The 14,300-nt window shown below is 62.4% G+C and overlaps 1 protein-coding gene across 1 annotated transcript; it reads left to right on the top strand.

Moving 5' to 3' along the window:
- Nucleotides 1-471: 471 nt before the first annotated feature.
- On the top strand, nt 472-8,218 carry NATD1 (N-acetyltransferase domain containing 1). The gene is made up of 3 exons (XM_059998738.1): nt 472-679; nt 6,680-6,798; nt 8,081-8,218. The coding sequence occupies exons 1-3, from the start codon at nt 574-576 to the stop codon at nt 8,195-8,197; spliced, it is 342 nt and encodes a 113-aa protein (XP_059854721.1). The 5' UTR covers nt 472-573; the 3' UTR covers nt 8,198-8,218.
- The last annotated feature ends 6,082 nt before the right edge of the window (nt 8,219-14,300 follow it).

The raw sequence follows: 14,300 nt of genomic DNA, 5'->3' as shown, positions 1-14,300 counted from the left end.
TGGCTGCGAGGGGACGGTGAGAATTGCCCTACAGGTCGTCACGTGTCTTTTTTTTTTTTTGCTGTACGCGGGCCTTTCACTGCTGTGGCTTCTCCCGTTGCGGAGCACAGGCTCCGGACGCGCAGGCTCAGCGGCCATGGCTCACGGGCCCAGCCGCTCCGCGGCATGTGGGATCTTTCCGGACCGGGGCACGAACCCGTGGTCCTCAGCATCGGCAGGCGGACTCTCAACCACTGCGCCACCAGGGAAGCCCCGTCACGTGTCTTTGAGAAGGGGTCCGTGCGGGCCCCAAAGTCTCCTGCCAGCTGAGGCCAGAGGCCCAAGGGCCCAGGCGCGAAGCTGTGAGCGGCGCGGCGCCTTTAAGAGCCAAACGGAATGCACCAAAACAGAGCGGCCGCGCGCTTACTGGCCGCGCGCTGCACGTGACCGCACAGCTGATTTCCTGCCCCCCTTTTTGTTGCTGCCGCCGCCGAGTGTCAGTTTCTGCGCCGCCGCCTGCGGTCGGCCCGCTGTGCGGGTCCGCGCGCCTCTCGCGGAGCCCGCCGCGCGCCCGCAGCCCAGGTCCCAGCGCCCATGGCGCACTCGCCGGCCGCCGTGCCGCCGGGCGCGCCGGAGCAGGGCTGCCCCATCCGCGTGGAGCACGACCGCAGGCGCCGCCAGTTCACCGTCCGGCTCAACGGTAACGCGGGGCCCGGCCCGCCCCCGCCTTTTGTCTGCGCGCCGCTGGGCTGGGGGCGCACTCGCGGGCCGGGTGGAGGCGGGCTGCCGGGAGAGTCGAGCCCGCGCCGGGCGCCCGGGGTGGAGAGGGCCCCGGGGAGGCGGAGGCAGGCGCCGGGCAGCTCCGATCCCGCCTCGGCCCCGGGGAACCCGCACCTGCTCGGCCTGGCTGTTTTCCGGGCTGCTGCCGAGGTCCTGGGGACCGTGGTGAGCCACCACCTCCCCTTTCCCCGATGTTCAATGGCTTCTGGCTGCACCTGGGAACCTTAGCTTTTCTGCACCAAGGGGATTGGAAGAATCCTCTGGGCCGACCCGGGGCTGACAGACAGAGGGACTTCTGCCTGGAAGGGGCAGGGGGTGTAGAGGGATGGTGTCGCCATCAGACCCCAGAGGCTCTGGGACTTTGGCTAAGTTGCTTCATCTCTGTGCGCTCCAGTTTCTCCATCTCTACAATGGGGTTAACCCCAGCGCATAACTCCTGGCTGGTGGTAAGGACCAGATGCCCCAGTAAGAGTAAGATTCAGAACAGCGCCTGCGGCAGGTAGTAAATGTTGGTGAACACTGACTGGGCATTATTATTATTATTATTATTAATTATTTTGGCCAAGAGGTGCAGCATGCGGGATCTTAGTTCCCCCACCAGGGATTGAACGCGTGCCCCCTTCCACTTCCAGTGGAAGCACTGGAAGTGCAGAGTCTTAAGCACTGGACCGCCAGGGAAGTCCCTGGGCATTACTTTTTAAACCAGAAGCAACGTCAAGTCCTCATTTCCTGTAGAGAAAGGTTCCACCACTTACTAGCCCACACTCCCTCTGCCTAAGAGATCTGGGGATGGGAAGTGGAATTATGAAATGGAGGAGTGAACTTTCATCCCTGTGTCCCACCCCTTCTGCCTTAATAACTTTTTCTTCCCTCCCAGCTGGGCCCCCTGTGGCAGTGTCCAAGCTGGAAGGGTCCTTATGGGCCACTGTGCCCATTTCTGAGGAGGGAAGGGGAAGGCTTCCTGAGGTGGGGGGGATGCGCAGAGCCTGGATGGGGTCCTGCTTGGGCCCACTCCTCCCACCTGCACTTGGACAGCCGGGAGGGGCTGGGGCCTGGAGCGCGGACCTTCCTCAGAAGCCCCCTTTGGGCTGTGCTGTGCATTGAGCTGGGCCCAGCACATCCCTGTCACAACATCCCTGTGACCTGGACATCACCACCGCAGCTCAGGGGAGTGAGCCGAGGCCGGCGCAGGGGAGGAGCGCAGGCCGGAACTCAGACACGCGTCTTTCCACCTGGAGGCATGTACTTCCACCGCCACACTGCCTGCAGTGGCCCGGCTGGCTGGCTGGCCGTGACTCTCCGAGCCCCGCTGCTCTCGTTGGACGAGGCCCCATGGCTTTTCAAATCCTCCTTTTGAGGCTCCAGAGAGGCCTTAGATTCCCTTGGGGAGCTCAGGAGGCCCTAGACACTCAGAGAAAGAAGAAAAAGGGAATGTTTTGGGTTTTCCTTCTTTCTTTCCCTAGTGAGTACAGCCAAAGGACACCCCTCTAGACTTGGCTGTGGTCAGAGCTGGATGTGACCAGCCATCTTTCTAAACTTGCACCTCTGTTGCCTACTGCTCATTTGGCTAACCGTAAAGTGGACCGGGATCCCCAGCCATGCCCGGGAGTAGCTCCTTGCCTGCCTGCAAGATGGGGGCTGTGCAGCCAGGCTGGACCTGGTCTGGGTGTATATGGGGGGCGAGGAGTCATCTGTGCCCAAGCCCCCACCCCGCCCCAGCTGGGGAGGGGAACGGCTTGCCGTGGTGTCTCCTAACCTGCAGGCAGTTCCCGGAGGCCAGCTCACTGCGCCTGTGAGAGATGTGGGCACTGAGGCCGAGAGGCAGAGTGGCCCTGGGGCTCCAGGTGCAGGTGTGTACCGGCCATCCCCTGGCACAGCTGGGCTGAGGAGCCTCCAGCAGCCTCCAGGTCTGGGGAGGGAAGAGGTTTGAGCAGCTGTGCGCATTCAGTCCTCAGGAGGCCCCACGCACAGGGAGTCGCTTTATCCTCAGCCTTGTTGGTGGGGGGTGGGGCGTTGTCCAAACTGCTCTGCCCATTTTACAGAGGAGGAATCTGAGGCAGGGAAAGTGACTGACGTGCCCAGGGGCTTGCACCTTGGAGGTAGAAGAACTAGGATTCATTCCACAAGTGCTTGTTGAACACCTACTGTGTGTTGCGCAACGTTGTTGTAGGTGCTGGGGGCTCCTGGGACCGACCGTCTGGAGGCAGTGGACGAGAAAGTGTAGAGTGTCCTAGAGAGCAAGGCTGGTGAGAAATAAGGTCGGGCGTCAGGAAAGGGCTCTTCTTTGTTTTGGCTGCGCTATGCGTCACGTGGGATCTTAGTTCCCCCACCAGGGATCGAACCCTTGGTCCCTGCATTGGAAGCGCAGAGTCTTAACCATTGGACCACCAGGGAGGTCCCAAGGGCTGTTGTTTAGAGTCAGGTGTCTGGGACGGCCGCCCTGGGAAGGAGGCAAGGAAGGGAGCTATGGTGGGAACGGCACTCCACGTGGAAGGGGCGGCAAGTGCAAAGGCTCTAGGATGCCTGATGTGTATTGGGAGCAGCAGGGACGGGAAGACGGAGAGGCCACATAGCAGAGGACGTCAAGAGGTCTTGGGGGCAGGTGGTGCGGGGCCGTGGAAAGCATTGTGAGGACTTGGCCTTGACTCCGGGTGAGGTGGGTGCCTGGGAGGGTCCTGAGCAGAGGGCGGGTGGGATGTCCTGGGCTCCCTCTGGCTGCTCCGGGGCAAGACAGGAGCAAGGATGGCTACTGCTCTGGAGCAGGCGGTGTGAGAGGAGGGGAGAAATCCCAGCTCCTGGATGGCTGCTGAAAGAAGCGTGGATGGGTCTTGCTGATGTGGGCTGTGAAAGAATGCAGGTGTCCAGGCTTGTCTGGTCCCCAGATCCAGGGTCTGAAAAGCTAGCTTGTATCACCATTTCATCAGTGGGGAAAGCGCAAAGCCAGAACTGAGCTCCCACCCCTGGGCGGCCCCACCCTTGGCCTTTGCTTTCCCCTCTCAGCCAGCGCCGAGTGTCCCACTTGCTCCAAGAAGCGTCATTTGGGGGTCCTGGAACCCAGCGCCTTCCACATCCTCCCCAGCCCCCACTTTGCAGATGGGAAGACTGAGGCCCTGGGGGCAGCAGGGCTGAAAGCGCAGCAGAGGCCTCCTACGTTCAGATCCCAGTTCCCGGGCAGGAGGCCCCTGCCCGAGCCACGTTGTGCTCCCAGGGCACCCTCATGCCCTTCGCGTCCTGGGATGCATGCTAGAGCGGGTCCCTGGGCAGGGTGCCTGGGGGGGATGGGACCAGCTGGGCCTGTGGGTGGGCTTCCTGGGCGGCCCCCAGGGTCTGCCCTCTCACGCTTCCCAGCTCTGAGCCACCAGCCCATGGCCCCTGCCCACAGCAGGCTCTGCAGGTGGAGATGCCCAGAGAAGCCAGGCGGTGCCGCCCGCCCTGGGCTCCCTCGCCCAATTGTCCTTGACCAGCTACGTCCCAGAGGGCACAGAGAGCCTGGGTTCTGGCTTTGCCTCTGCCTCATCGTCTGTATAACAGGCGTTTTGATCTGCCGGGCCTGCTCTCGGAACTGGTGCAGGCAGGGCGGAGACGGAGGGAAGGTCTCCTCATTTGCCAGGTTGCTTTAACTTTTCTCAAAACCAGTCACAGCCCATGATCTCGACGTGACTCTCAGGAGGGAGGTAGCCGCTGTCCCAGACCTGGTGACGTCTGAGGTCTCCTGGCAGAGCTGGGACTAGAAGCCGGGGCCCTGGCTGGCTCCATGGCCCCCACATGGCAAGTACTGGCCCAGCCCGGAGAAGGGCCTGGGGTCCAGCCAGGCTGCCACACGCGGAGGCTGTGGGATCCACGGACCCAGATGCCGGGGATGAGGTGGCCGTGGTGCCCAGGGGGGCAGGTCAGGGGGTTCTCCGGTGGGAGGCGCCAGGCAGAGGGAGCACCCGACCGAGGCTGGGTGGACGTGAGGGGCCACGAGGAGGCCCCTGAGCAGAGGACGGACGGGATGTGACTCGGCTTCCACGGGGGACCCAGGGGCCGGCGGAGGTATGAAGTGGCCAGATTCCGGGCATGTTTTGAAAGCTGTTCCCACGGGCCTGCCGGAGGTCAGAGCAGAGGCTGAGAGACGTATGAGAAGCGCCTCGGGGGGTGGCCGTCTCCAGGCAGCGTGGGGCAGTTGGCACTGGGCAGCCTCTGCGGTCACTGAGGCCCAGGTGGTGCAGGGCTGTCCACTGGCGTCTGCCTCCTCCGCAGCTCAGGGAGGTGTGGGGCGGGGACAGCGTCGCGCCCTGTCCCTCACACGCAGCCACGTCTGCCCCGCGGCCCGATGCCCTTCTGCTCCTCTCAGCCGCAAGACCCGGGGTCCCCAGACAGCTCCACACATGCCGAGCTGCGCCATAGCCTCTCAGAGCCTCGGTTTCCCTGTTTGTCGATGGGGCTGTGAGAACCCTGCCCATCTTGTAAGGTTCTCGTGAGGATTGGTGTGTGCAGGGGCTGAGTGGCCCCAGCAGTGTGAGCTGCAGCTGTCCTGTCCCAGTGTCCCCAAGGGCGTGGGGTCGGGCTCCAAGGAGGTACTGGGCGTACAGCAGCCACGAGCCGGCCTTCAGCTCCTGCTGTGTGTGTGGCACAGAGAACAGCAGGAGTTTGTGGGGCAGGTATTTCTTGGGCATCTGCTCCGGGCTGGGCACTGGGGATGTGGTGGTGACCAAGCCCCTGGGACCACCAGGAGCTGACGGAGTGGGAGGGACAGAGAATCCCCCAGGCCATCCTGGGATCTGGTCCATCTGTGGCCCAAGTTGTCACTCAGGAATGCTGAGGGAGGCGATGGGTGAGCGAGTGAGCAGGGACCGGGAGAAGGCTGACAAGGGCTCCAGACCCTGCCCCCTGTCTGCAGGGGGCCTCGGTGCAGAAGCAGAGGTCCGCAGTGCCTGTGAAGTCCCCACGTGGCCTGCTGCCCTGCGTAAACATTCTGCCTCGGGGCCTTTGTGCTGGCTGTGCCCTCTGCCCACCCCTCCCCTGCTCTTCCCTCAGACGTCTGCTGCTCCCCAGTTACCCCTCAGCTCAGAGGTTTCCTCCTGGGAGGTCTCCCCTGGCTAAATGCCCGTCTCCCCAGGCCCAGATTATTTTTTCCTTCATACACTTGAAACTTCCTGAAATAGTAACCCATGGAGTTGTCCTCAGCTCCTGAAACAGTGTCTGGGGCTCAGTGAACTTTTGTCAAGGGGAACAGGTGGACAGGTGGGTGGATGGGATGCCTGGGCAGGTAGATGGGCAGGCAAATGGGGGCCGGATGGGTGGGTGGGTGTGTGGTTGGATGGACAGACAGACAGGCGGATGAGGAACTGAAGACTTTGGTTGGAGGAACTCCAGTTAAATGTTTTTCCAGCAGGAAACCAGGGTAGACCAGAGTGCCAGGCCTGAGAGGGCATGAAGGCCAGTTTGCTCTCCCTCTTGTGCCTGGCGTGGCTTTCCTGTGTGCCCCTCCTTCTGCCCTTCCCCAGGTCCGGTGGGAGGTCCTGCTCTCTTGTCTCTTCAGGCTCTGGTTTAGTTGGCGACTTGCTGAGCTCTGCTCTTCATCCAGCGCTGGGGCTCCCAGTCCCTCGGGCAGGTGCTCCGGTGGGGATGCAGAGAGCTGAGCTTTGGGGGGCGCCGGGGGCCCTGGGATGCTGGCTGGAGGGTAGCAGGAAAGGCCCACGCGGGGCTCGGTATGTTCGGTCGCTGTTCTAAGCATTTTACGGAAATTGCCTCATTTAACCCTCCACACACTCTAATGAGGAATGTTCTGTTACATCCATACTTTATGGACGCGGAACTGAGGCGCAGAGAGGCGATTCCAGACCCAGCTCCTCAGCCGGGCTCCAAACGCCTGCGCCTCCAAGGCCCAGGCCTCCGTGCCGGCTCGGGCCTCACCCGCCAACCACCCTCCCCACAGGGTGTCACGACCGGGCTGTCCTGCTCTACGAGTACGTGGGCAAGCGGATTGTGGACCTGCAGCACACGGAGGTCCCCGACGCCTACCGCGGGCGTGGCATCGCCAAGCACCTGGCCAAGGTAGGGGCGTGGGGGCTGCCCCCAACTCACAGGAGACCACGCCCCGGGGGCCGGGCCCCGCCCTCCAGCGGCTGCGGCCGCCTCGCCCCCTTCCCCTCCTCTCCGGGCCAGGCCCCGCCCTCCTCCAGCGGCTGCGGCCGCCTCGCGCCCTTCCCCTCCTCTGGGGGCTGGGCCTCCGGGCCCCCACCGCCGTACGCACACACCTGCCCGGCGCCGGGAGCTCACTGCCGGGACCCCGTGTATGGCACGTGGTAGGTGCTCCGTGAACCCTTGCTGAACAGGTGGGCAGACATTGGAGTGACTTGGCTCTTGCCCCTGCGTCCCCAGCCGCTAGGAGAGCAGCTTGGGCTTCAAGGGCCTTTGACCTGGAGCAGAGCTCGGCCTTGCGTTCCCCCGACGGCTGACGGGGCCTAGCCCCTCCCCCTGCTGCCCCGTTGCTCCCTCCGCCCCCTCCCCGCTGGCCCCCGGCGGGGGACAGGTGTCTTTCAGTAGCAGCTCGAGCTGGCCTATGGGCCCACCCCGTTACAAGCAAGGAACCCAGAGTTGCTACCTGGGTAACAGGAGAAGGGATCTGCCAGGGGTGAGGGCGCTTATCTGCAAAATGGGAGAAGAGCCTGGAATCCTGTCACTAGAGGCTCTCGGGTTGAAACCCGGGGTCAGGTGTGGGCCGCTGGGGGGTGGCCGGAGGGTCAGACGGGTGACCAGGAGCCCAGGCGCCTAGTCAGCCCTCGGCCTTTGTCATCAGACCCTCCAGCTACACCCAGACTGTGCTGTACTGTTTCAGCAAACGTTTATTGTGCACCAGTGTGTGCAGGGCACTGGGGCAGGGAGGTGCACCAGACCCACCAGGACGACAACTGCACGCTGACATCCCCACCCCCGGCTGCTGCTCTTGGGATCCCTGTGAAAACTGAGTGACCTCTGCCAGGGGCGGAGGGAGCCCCGGGCGCCCCAACCCAGCCCATAGGGGAGGCTCCTAGAGGAGTGTCCAGTGAAGAATTAGAGGAGAAGAGGAGTTTGTTGGGCACCCCGGCTCGCTGTGGAGACGGGCGGGCAGCGCTCTCCCGGGGCGGATCCGACCCTGGCCCCTCTCTTCCCTGCCTTGTTCCTCCGGCAGTTCGCCAGAGCTTCCTGCCCCGACTTCCCGACTGTAACGGGGGTGGTGGCAGCACCCCTGGCTCCATCGCAGACCCGAGGGAAAGCCCGGGGCCTGAGGGGCTGGGCCTCTGAGCCGAGGTGCCGCTGGGGGCCCTGACCGCTCTTCTCTCTGCCCGGCTGCCAGGCCGCTCTGGACTTCGTAGTGGAGGAGGACCTGAGAGCCCATGTCACGTGCTGGTACATCCAGAAGTTCGTCAAGGAAAACCCCCTGCCGCAGTACCTGGAGCGCCTGCAGCCGTAGCCCCGGCCCCGCGGGGCCCGAGCCCGCCCACCGGACCCTCCCTCCGGGCCTCGCCCCGGCCTCTGCGTGCTCTCAGGAACCCTGGTCCCCACGGGGACAGACTCAGAGTTATTTTTGTAAGGACGTTTGTCTGTGGCCGTGGCCCAGCTGCCGTGGCGAACGGGGCCCGGCTGTTCCTGCTCTGCAGACACCGTGAGGGCCCGCGGTCAGGACCGGAACGCGGACAGGGGCGTCCCTCTGGTCTTTCTGGGTCCCACCTGCTGCTCCCCGCTCCGTGATGGGCAGGGGGGCTGATCTGGGGCCCTGCCAACATGCCCAGGCCGGGTCGTCTCCGCAGATGAGGAGCCACGAGGAACCTTGTGTGCCAACTGCTGGGGGCGTCGGGCCAAGCACGCGCGCACATGTCTCCTTACTCCTTGCAACGCCCTTCAGCTCTGCAAGAGGCAGGCCCCCCGTGGCTGCCCACCCCCTTCCAGCCCGAGTATCTTGGGGGTCCCCGCCCCTCGCTGTGGCTGAGCTTTCTCAGAGAGGGCCCTTCCGAGCTGGGGTAGGAGGGAGAAAACCGTCCTCCACGAACCAGCCGCACCACCCAAGAGGAAGAAGTAGTTCTGCAGAGGGATTTCCTGTGCAGCCGCCAGACATCAGAGCGTCTTTGCCTTCCTGCGAGCTCGTGGCCCGTCAGGAGTCCTGGGGCCCCTCCCGGACCAGCCTTCCTGGGAACAGCATGGGGAGCAAGCACCCCAGCACCCTTTGTCCTGTGGGGCCAGCCTTTCTGGGGGCTGGTTAGGGCTCAGGGTACCAGCCTCCGCTGCCGCGCTCCCCACGAGGGCTGAATCCACACCTGCTCTTCTGTGGGGCTGGAGGGGAGCCCAGGAGTCCGGTCCCTCTGGGGTGAGGCATGAGTGACGTGGCCCCTTCAGCCCTCTGGCTAGGGTGGGCTGCTTGCCCCGTTGACACCTCCCTGCCTGACCTCGGCAGGCACTGGCCTGTGTCCTCTTCCCACTCATCCGCTCCCAGTCTTGCACCAAGCCCCGCTCCTCCACTGCAGTGGCCCGGGGCCCCCAAACACCTGTGCACAAATGCCTTCTCACCTGGTGGCGGGAACCTCTCTGTCTGCGTGCCTGAAGGCCTGGCAGCCCTAGGGTCCCCGTCCTCAGCACCCCACCTTCCCAGGTCCCAGCCCCCAGCCCCACTCTGGCCTCCAGGAATCCCTGAGAGGGCCGAGGGCAACCATTGCACTCCCAGCTCTGTTTGCAAAGGGCTTTTGGGGGAGTCAGGGAGGCCCCTGGGCCTCTACCGTGCTGGCAGGAGGTGGGCTCGGCTGCTGGGTCCCCTCCGAGCCCGGGGGTGTCCCCTTCCTGGTGCAGCATAAGGAAAGAGTGGGTTGTAGGCCTGAGAGTGGACTGACGGGCAGCCCAGGCTCTGAGCCATTTCCCTCTCCAGCACCACCCACTCCCTGTCCACATATCCCTCCCAAGTTCAAGCACAGACTCCGTCATGAGAACTTCTCTCCAGTAGCTCAGCGAGCTGGTGCTGACCCCTCTGCAGCCTTTGGGGCAAGGTGGCCCAGTTCCAGGGGGCGCTGTCCGTAGCCGGGTGTCCTGCAGCAGTGGCGCAGGGGACCCCAGGGCTGGGTGGCACCAGGGCCCACCAACCCCCGTCCCAGCCTGCACCTGTGTTCTAACAGCAGGTGACTGGGTGCCCAGCCGGCATGCAGACAAAACACTTAGTACTTGAACCAGGGGATGTGCGGGGTCTCCAGGGCTCCTGCAGCACTGGACCCAGGGACAGCCTGTCCCCAGTTTCTGCAGGTGCGACCCGGGCCTCCTCGCCTCGGGCTGCCTTAAAGTGCCGCTGCTGCTCCGCTAGAGCCCTCGGCGGCAGCAACGGCCAACTCTCCCAGGTCGGGCCGGGTCCACTGCAGACACCTGCGCCGGAGCCCCAGCCCCCCCCTGCCAGCACGCCCAACCCCATCCCGCTGTGGCTGGCTGCCCCCCCACCCCGTGCTACCCTGACTGACTGGCGTCCCAGCCTCGGCCCCCAGCCCCACCCATCCCGGGACACCTGGGGAACCCTTGCTCAGGAGGTAGGCCACGTGGGCCAGTTTGTGTGCCACTGGCAGGGCAGGGGGACACTCAGAGACCCACCCAGGCCCCCCAAGCAGATCGCCCCCGAGGCCCCGTGCCCTCCTGCCACAGCTGACTGTGGGTCTCTCTTTCTCACCCGGTCGAGACAGGTGGTCACTCACGTGCCTTTCCCACTCAGGACCTGCTGCAGGTGGCGTCTGGGCCAGGGCTGGTCTCCAGACGGATTGCATGACGTACATTTCAATAAAAGGTGTGACCCAGTGCAGCTCCAGGACTGCTTCTGGAAGGGCAGGGGCACTCTTCCCACCCCCCCCCCGCCCCACCTCCCCCGCCCCTGCCTCTGCTCCACCCCCATGACAGTCGGGCTCCACCCAGGTTGGGGGGGGGCCCTCAGGTGTGAGGGAGGAGTGAGAGGGCAGACCTGGCAGGTGCTCTGTGTTCCCGCATCCTAGCTGGCGGCAGGGGAAGCAAGGCTCTGAGAGGCGCAGGTGGCGTCAGGATCTCGGGGCTTTGCCGGCCCGGCCCGTGCCTCCTCCCAGGTATGGGCCCCTCTAAGGCCACAGTCATGCCCCTGGCACTGGCTCCCCTCGCTGGGAGTGGCTGGATGGGGTGACCAGGAAGAGGCTGTCAGGTCACATCAGCTGCTGCTCTTAGCCCTGTCCCTCTCTCCCCAGGAAGCCTTCCCTTGGAGCTCCTGGCCCAGGGGGGCACAGGCCAGGGGCAAGCGGCACTCAGAACACAGACGATGGAGAGCCTCCGGCATGGTGTCTGGAGCCTGAGGACTCCTGGATGGGGCGTGTTCCTCTAGGTCCACCTGGCGGGGGTGGGGGTGGGGGGGAGGGGGTCACATCGCTGCCCCAACGGAGAGGAAGGGGCTGTGCGGTCACCAGGTCGCCAGCCTTCCATCGTGGCCAGCTCGGCTCCCACAGCAGCTCCGTGAGACACCAGGTATTGGGGACCAGAGGCTGGGGGCGGGGAGTTCACAAGGCTGCAGGAAGGCGAGGGGACCAGGACCCACACCCAGTTCCTGGCCCTCCACGTCTGCATCCCGTGGCGGGGACTTCACAGGGCAATACCCGGGGACACCCCCAGCACCCGCCCTGCAGCAGCCTGGGGTCTAGAAGTAAAACCCAAGTTACCGTCTACCCTGAACCAGAATGAAACGGCGGGGCAGGGACAGGACAGACCCAGTAAAGGTCCCACCGGGAGAAGGGAGGGCAGGAGCCGGCAGCCGGGGCAGGAGTCATGGGTGCTGAGTGACCCCTGCCCACCCAGCCCTCCTCGTCCTGCTTCCCAGTGGCCACCTCTCAGGAGGAGCCTGCACACTTTCTGCAGCTCTTTCCTGACCACGTGGGTGTGACTAGGCTTTCCTCTGAGCAGCAACTCAGAGGCCCATGTCCCCTCCAGCCTGCAGAGTCCCCATCCCCAAAGCCGACCACATCCAGCTGTGGAACGGGCAGGATGGGGCCCAGGGGCCCCTCGTGTTCCCAGCACGGCTTCAGGGCAGGCTGGGGGTGAGTTCCAGCCATACAAACAAGGAGCCTGCGTTCTGAGGCCTGGATGGGGAGAGAGGAAAACGCACCCCCATTGGGATGCGGGGGATTGGGGGAGGGCTCTTTGCTCACAGCATGGGGCAGGGTCCCCTCAAGGCAGCCTGGCTGGCAAGGTGGTCCTGGGAGGTTCTAAGCCTGGAGTTAAACGGCAGGACAGAGCTGCAGGCACAGCGTGCAGACTTTGGGTAAAAGAAAGCAGGTTTTTTTTAAATTGAGGTATAGTTGATGTACAATATTGAATAAGTTTCAGGTGTTCAAGATAGTGATTCAGCCAGCCTGCCCAACACCTCCACAAACAATGGCCTGTATTAAATCCCTTCTGTTTGAAATACCTCGGGTGGATTTCTTTTCCTAATTAGACACTAATATTGATAAAACTACCCCCATTTTACAGTTGAGAAAAGTGACATTCAGAGAGAGGAAACGACTAACCAAAAGCAAACCCAGTACCTCTCCTCTGTCAGTCTGGTCCCATTACCGGGTCACAATGCTGTCCCCAGCTCTTCCTTGCACACTCTTCATCCAGGCCCCATTTAGATGCTACCTCTTGAAAAGACCTCTAGCCAACTGTAATCTCCAAGTCATCTATTACATCATCCTGCTTAGTTTCTTGTTAGTATTTATCATGCACTGAAAACTCCTAGTTACTTAGTTGTTTATTCGGCTGGACTGGAAACTCCATGAGACCAGGAAGTGTTTGTCTTACTAAGTGCTGTGACTCTGGTGCCTGAGAGTACCTGGTACTGACTGTGCACACAATTATTTGTTGTAAGAATGAATGAACAGAGGAGTAAGGGAAGTGGCAGAGATTTCTGAGCACCAGCTAGGACCCACCTTTCCTGCTGGCTGCTTCTCTGCCAGCAATCAGGGCTCTCTGGGGGCCCACAGGAATTTCAACTCCCATCATTCAGGTTGTGCCCTCAGTGGGAGCTCAGTTACTATACGCTGCCCGTGAATCTTCCAGGTGTCTGTGCACTAGTAGTGATGAACAGGTGACATTCTGGGTGTCTCCACTCAAGTCAGCAGACTGCGGCAGATGGCCTGTTAGAAGTTAAGTGCAAGAGCAGGGAGATGGGGAGATGGTCCCAGGCCCACAGTTGCTTGAGCACTTTCCTCTGTGCACTAGATCCTGGCCTGACTCTTCCTGAGAGACACCATAGCATAGCGAAATCTCGGCAACCAGACAGCTTGGGCTCAAATCCTGGCGCATGACTTTAGCGAGTCCCTCAGGTAGGGCCTCCTCATTTGCAAAATGAGAATGTGGATAAAAACAGTATCCCTTTCACAGGGCTGTTGTGAAGATTTAAGAGTTAATCACTTCAAATAATTAGAACAGGGCTTGGCCTGACTTAAACGTCCGTTGACTGTTACCTTGTGTGGTGTTCTGAGTTCTAAGGTGTCACCTTATGTAATACTCATACTGGTCCTCTGAGGAGAGGTGTTAATATCACACCCAGGTTACAAACTGGGAGGCTGAGAAAGAGAGGTTATAAAAGCAGCCCCCCCCCCCCAACACACACACAAAGCAGCCCCAGGTCCAGATCCATGCTTCAAACCCAACTGTTCTAGAATCCCTAGAAACCCTCTGAATCAGCAAACTGGTCCAGAGAAAATAGACTAATCACAAGGCGAGATGGTCATCGTTCGGAGGTCACTAAGCAGGGCCGCACACTGTTACCTGGAGGCGGGACTGTGACCCAACAGGAAGAGCAGGTGCTGCTGAAGGATGGTTGGCAGGGAGAGAAAGGCATTTTAGGCACAGCATGGACCGTCTGGGGACCTCCGAATCTGCTAACCTGGCTCTGGGCAGGGAAGGGAGGCAGTTGAAGCCGGAGAGGGGAGCAACCTCCACATTACGGAGGGGCTTCTGGGTCGCGCTTAGGAGCTTGAGTTGCATCTTGTAGGTACTGAGGGCCCGTGACAGACTCTTAAGACTGTTGTAGACTGTGAACCGAAAGGAAATCCTGAGGAATCCTCAACGATGGGAGCCGCATCTACACCCGACAGCCCTCGGGCCCTGGTTCGCCCGGTTCGGCGAGACCCGGGGGCTGAGAGCAGGCGCCGTGCTTCTCCCGTCTCTGGACACGGCGCTGATTTCAGCATGAGAGTTGCTCAAATGCTTATGGGACCAATTAATATGTCTAGCAACGCTGTCGGTCGGAAGCAGGGGAGGGACTACAACTTCAGAGCTGCGAGGGGTCCCCCGGATCAGCCCCTGCTCGGAGGGGACAGCGGGCAGGAGTCACTGGGCTCCGTCCGCCCTCCCGACTCGGCAGGGTCCAGGCAGGGCTCCCGCTGGCGGGGTGAGGGGCCAGCACCCGCCTTCGAAGACGCCCGAGTGCGGGGCTGTGTCCTCGCCACCACGGCCGGACGAGGGTGCGACGTGCGCGGCGCCCTGTCTCTCCCAGGAGTCATCACACGTTAAACTCTCCCCTTTCTCCGCTTCCAGACACTCTCTGCCAA

Source organism: Delphinus delphis, chromosome 19, assembly GCF_949987515.2.
Source record: "Delphinus delphis chromosome 19, mDelDel1.2, whole genome shotgun sequence".
Lineage (NCBI taxonomy): Eukaryota > Metazoa > Chordata > Mammalia > Artiodactyla > Delphinidae > Delphinus > Delphinus delphis.
Note: the sequence above shows the minus strand (reverse complement) of the source record. Positions and strands in the feature narration are given on the sequence as shown.

Bases quoted from the DNA above. Each gene is read 5' to 3' on its own strand.
- NATD1 (XM_059998738.1), top strand. From the start codon at position 574: ATGGCGCACTCGCCGGCCGCCGTGCCGCCGGGCGCGCCGGAGCAGGGC. The intron at 680-6,679 runs GTAACGCGGGGC...CCCTCCCCACAG, and splicing joins GTTCACCGTCCGGCTCAACG to GGTGTCACGACCGGGCTGTC. The intron at 6,799-8,080 runs GTAGGGGCGTGG...CCCGGCTGCCAG, and splicing joins TCGCCAAGCACCTGGCCAAG to GCCGCTCTGGACTTCGTAGT.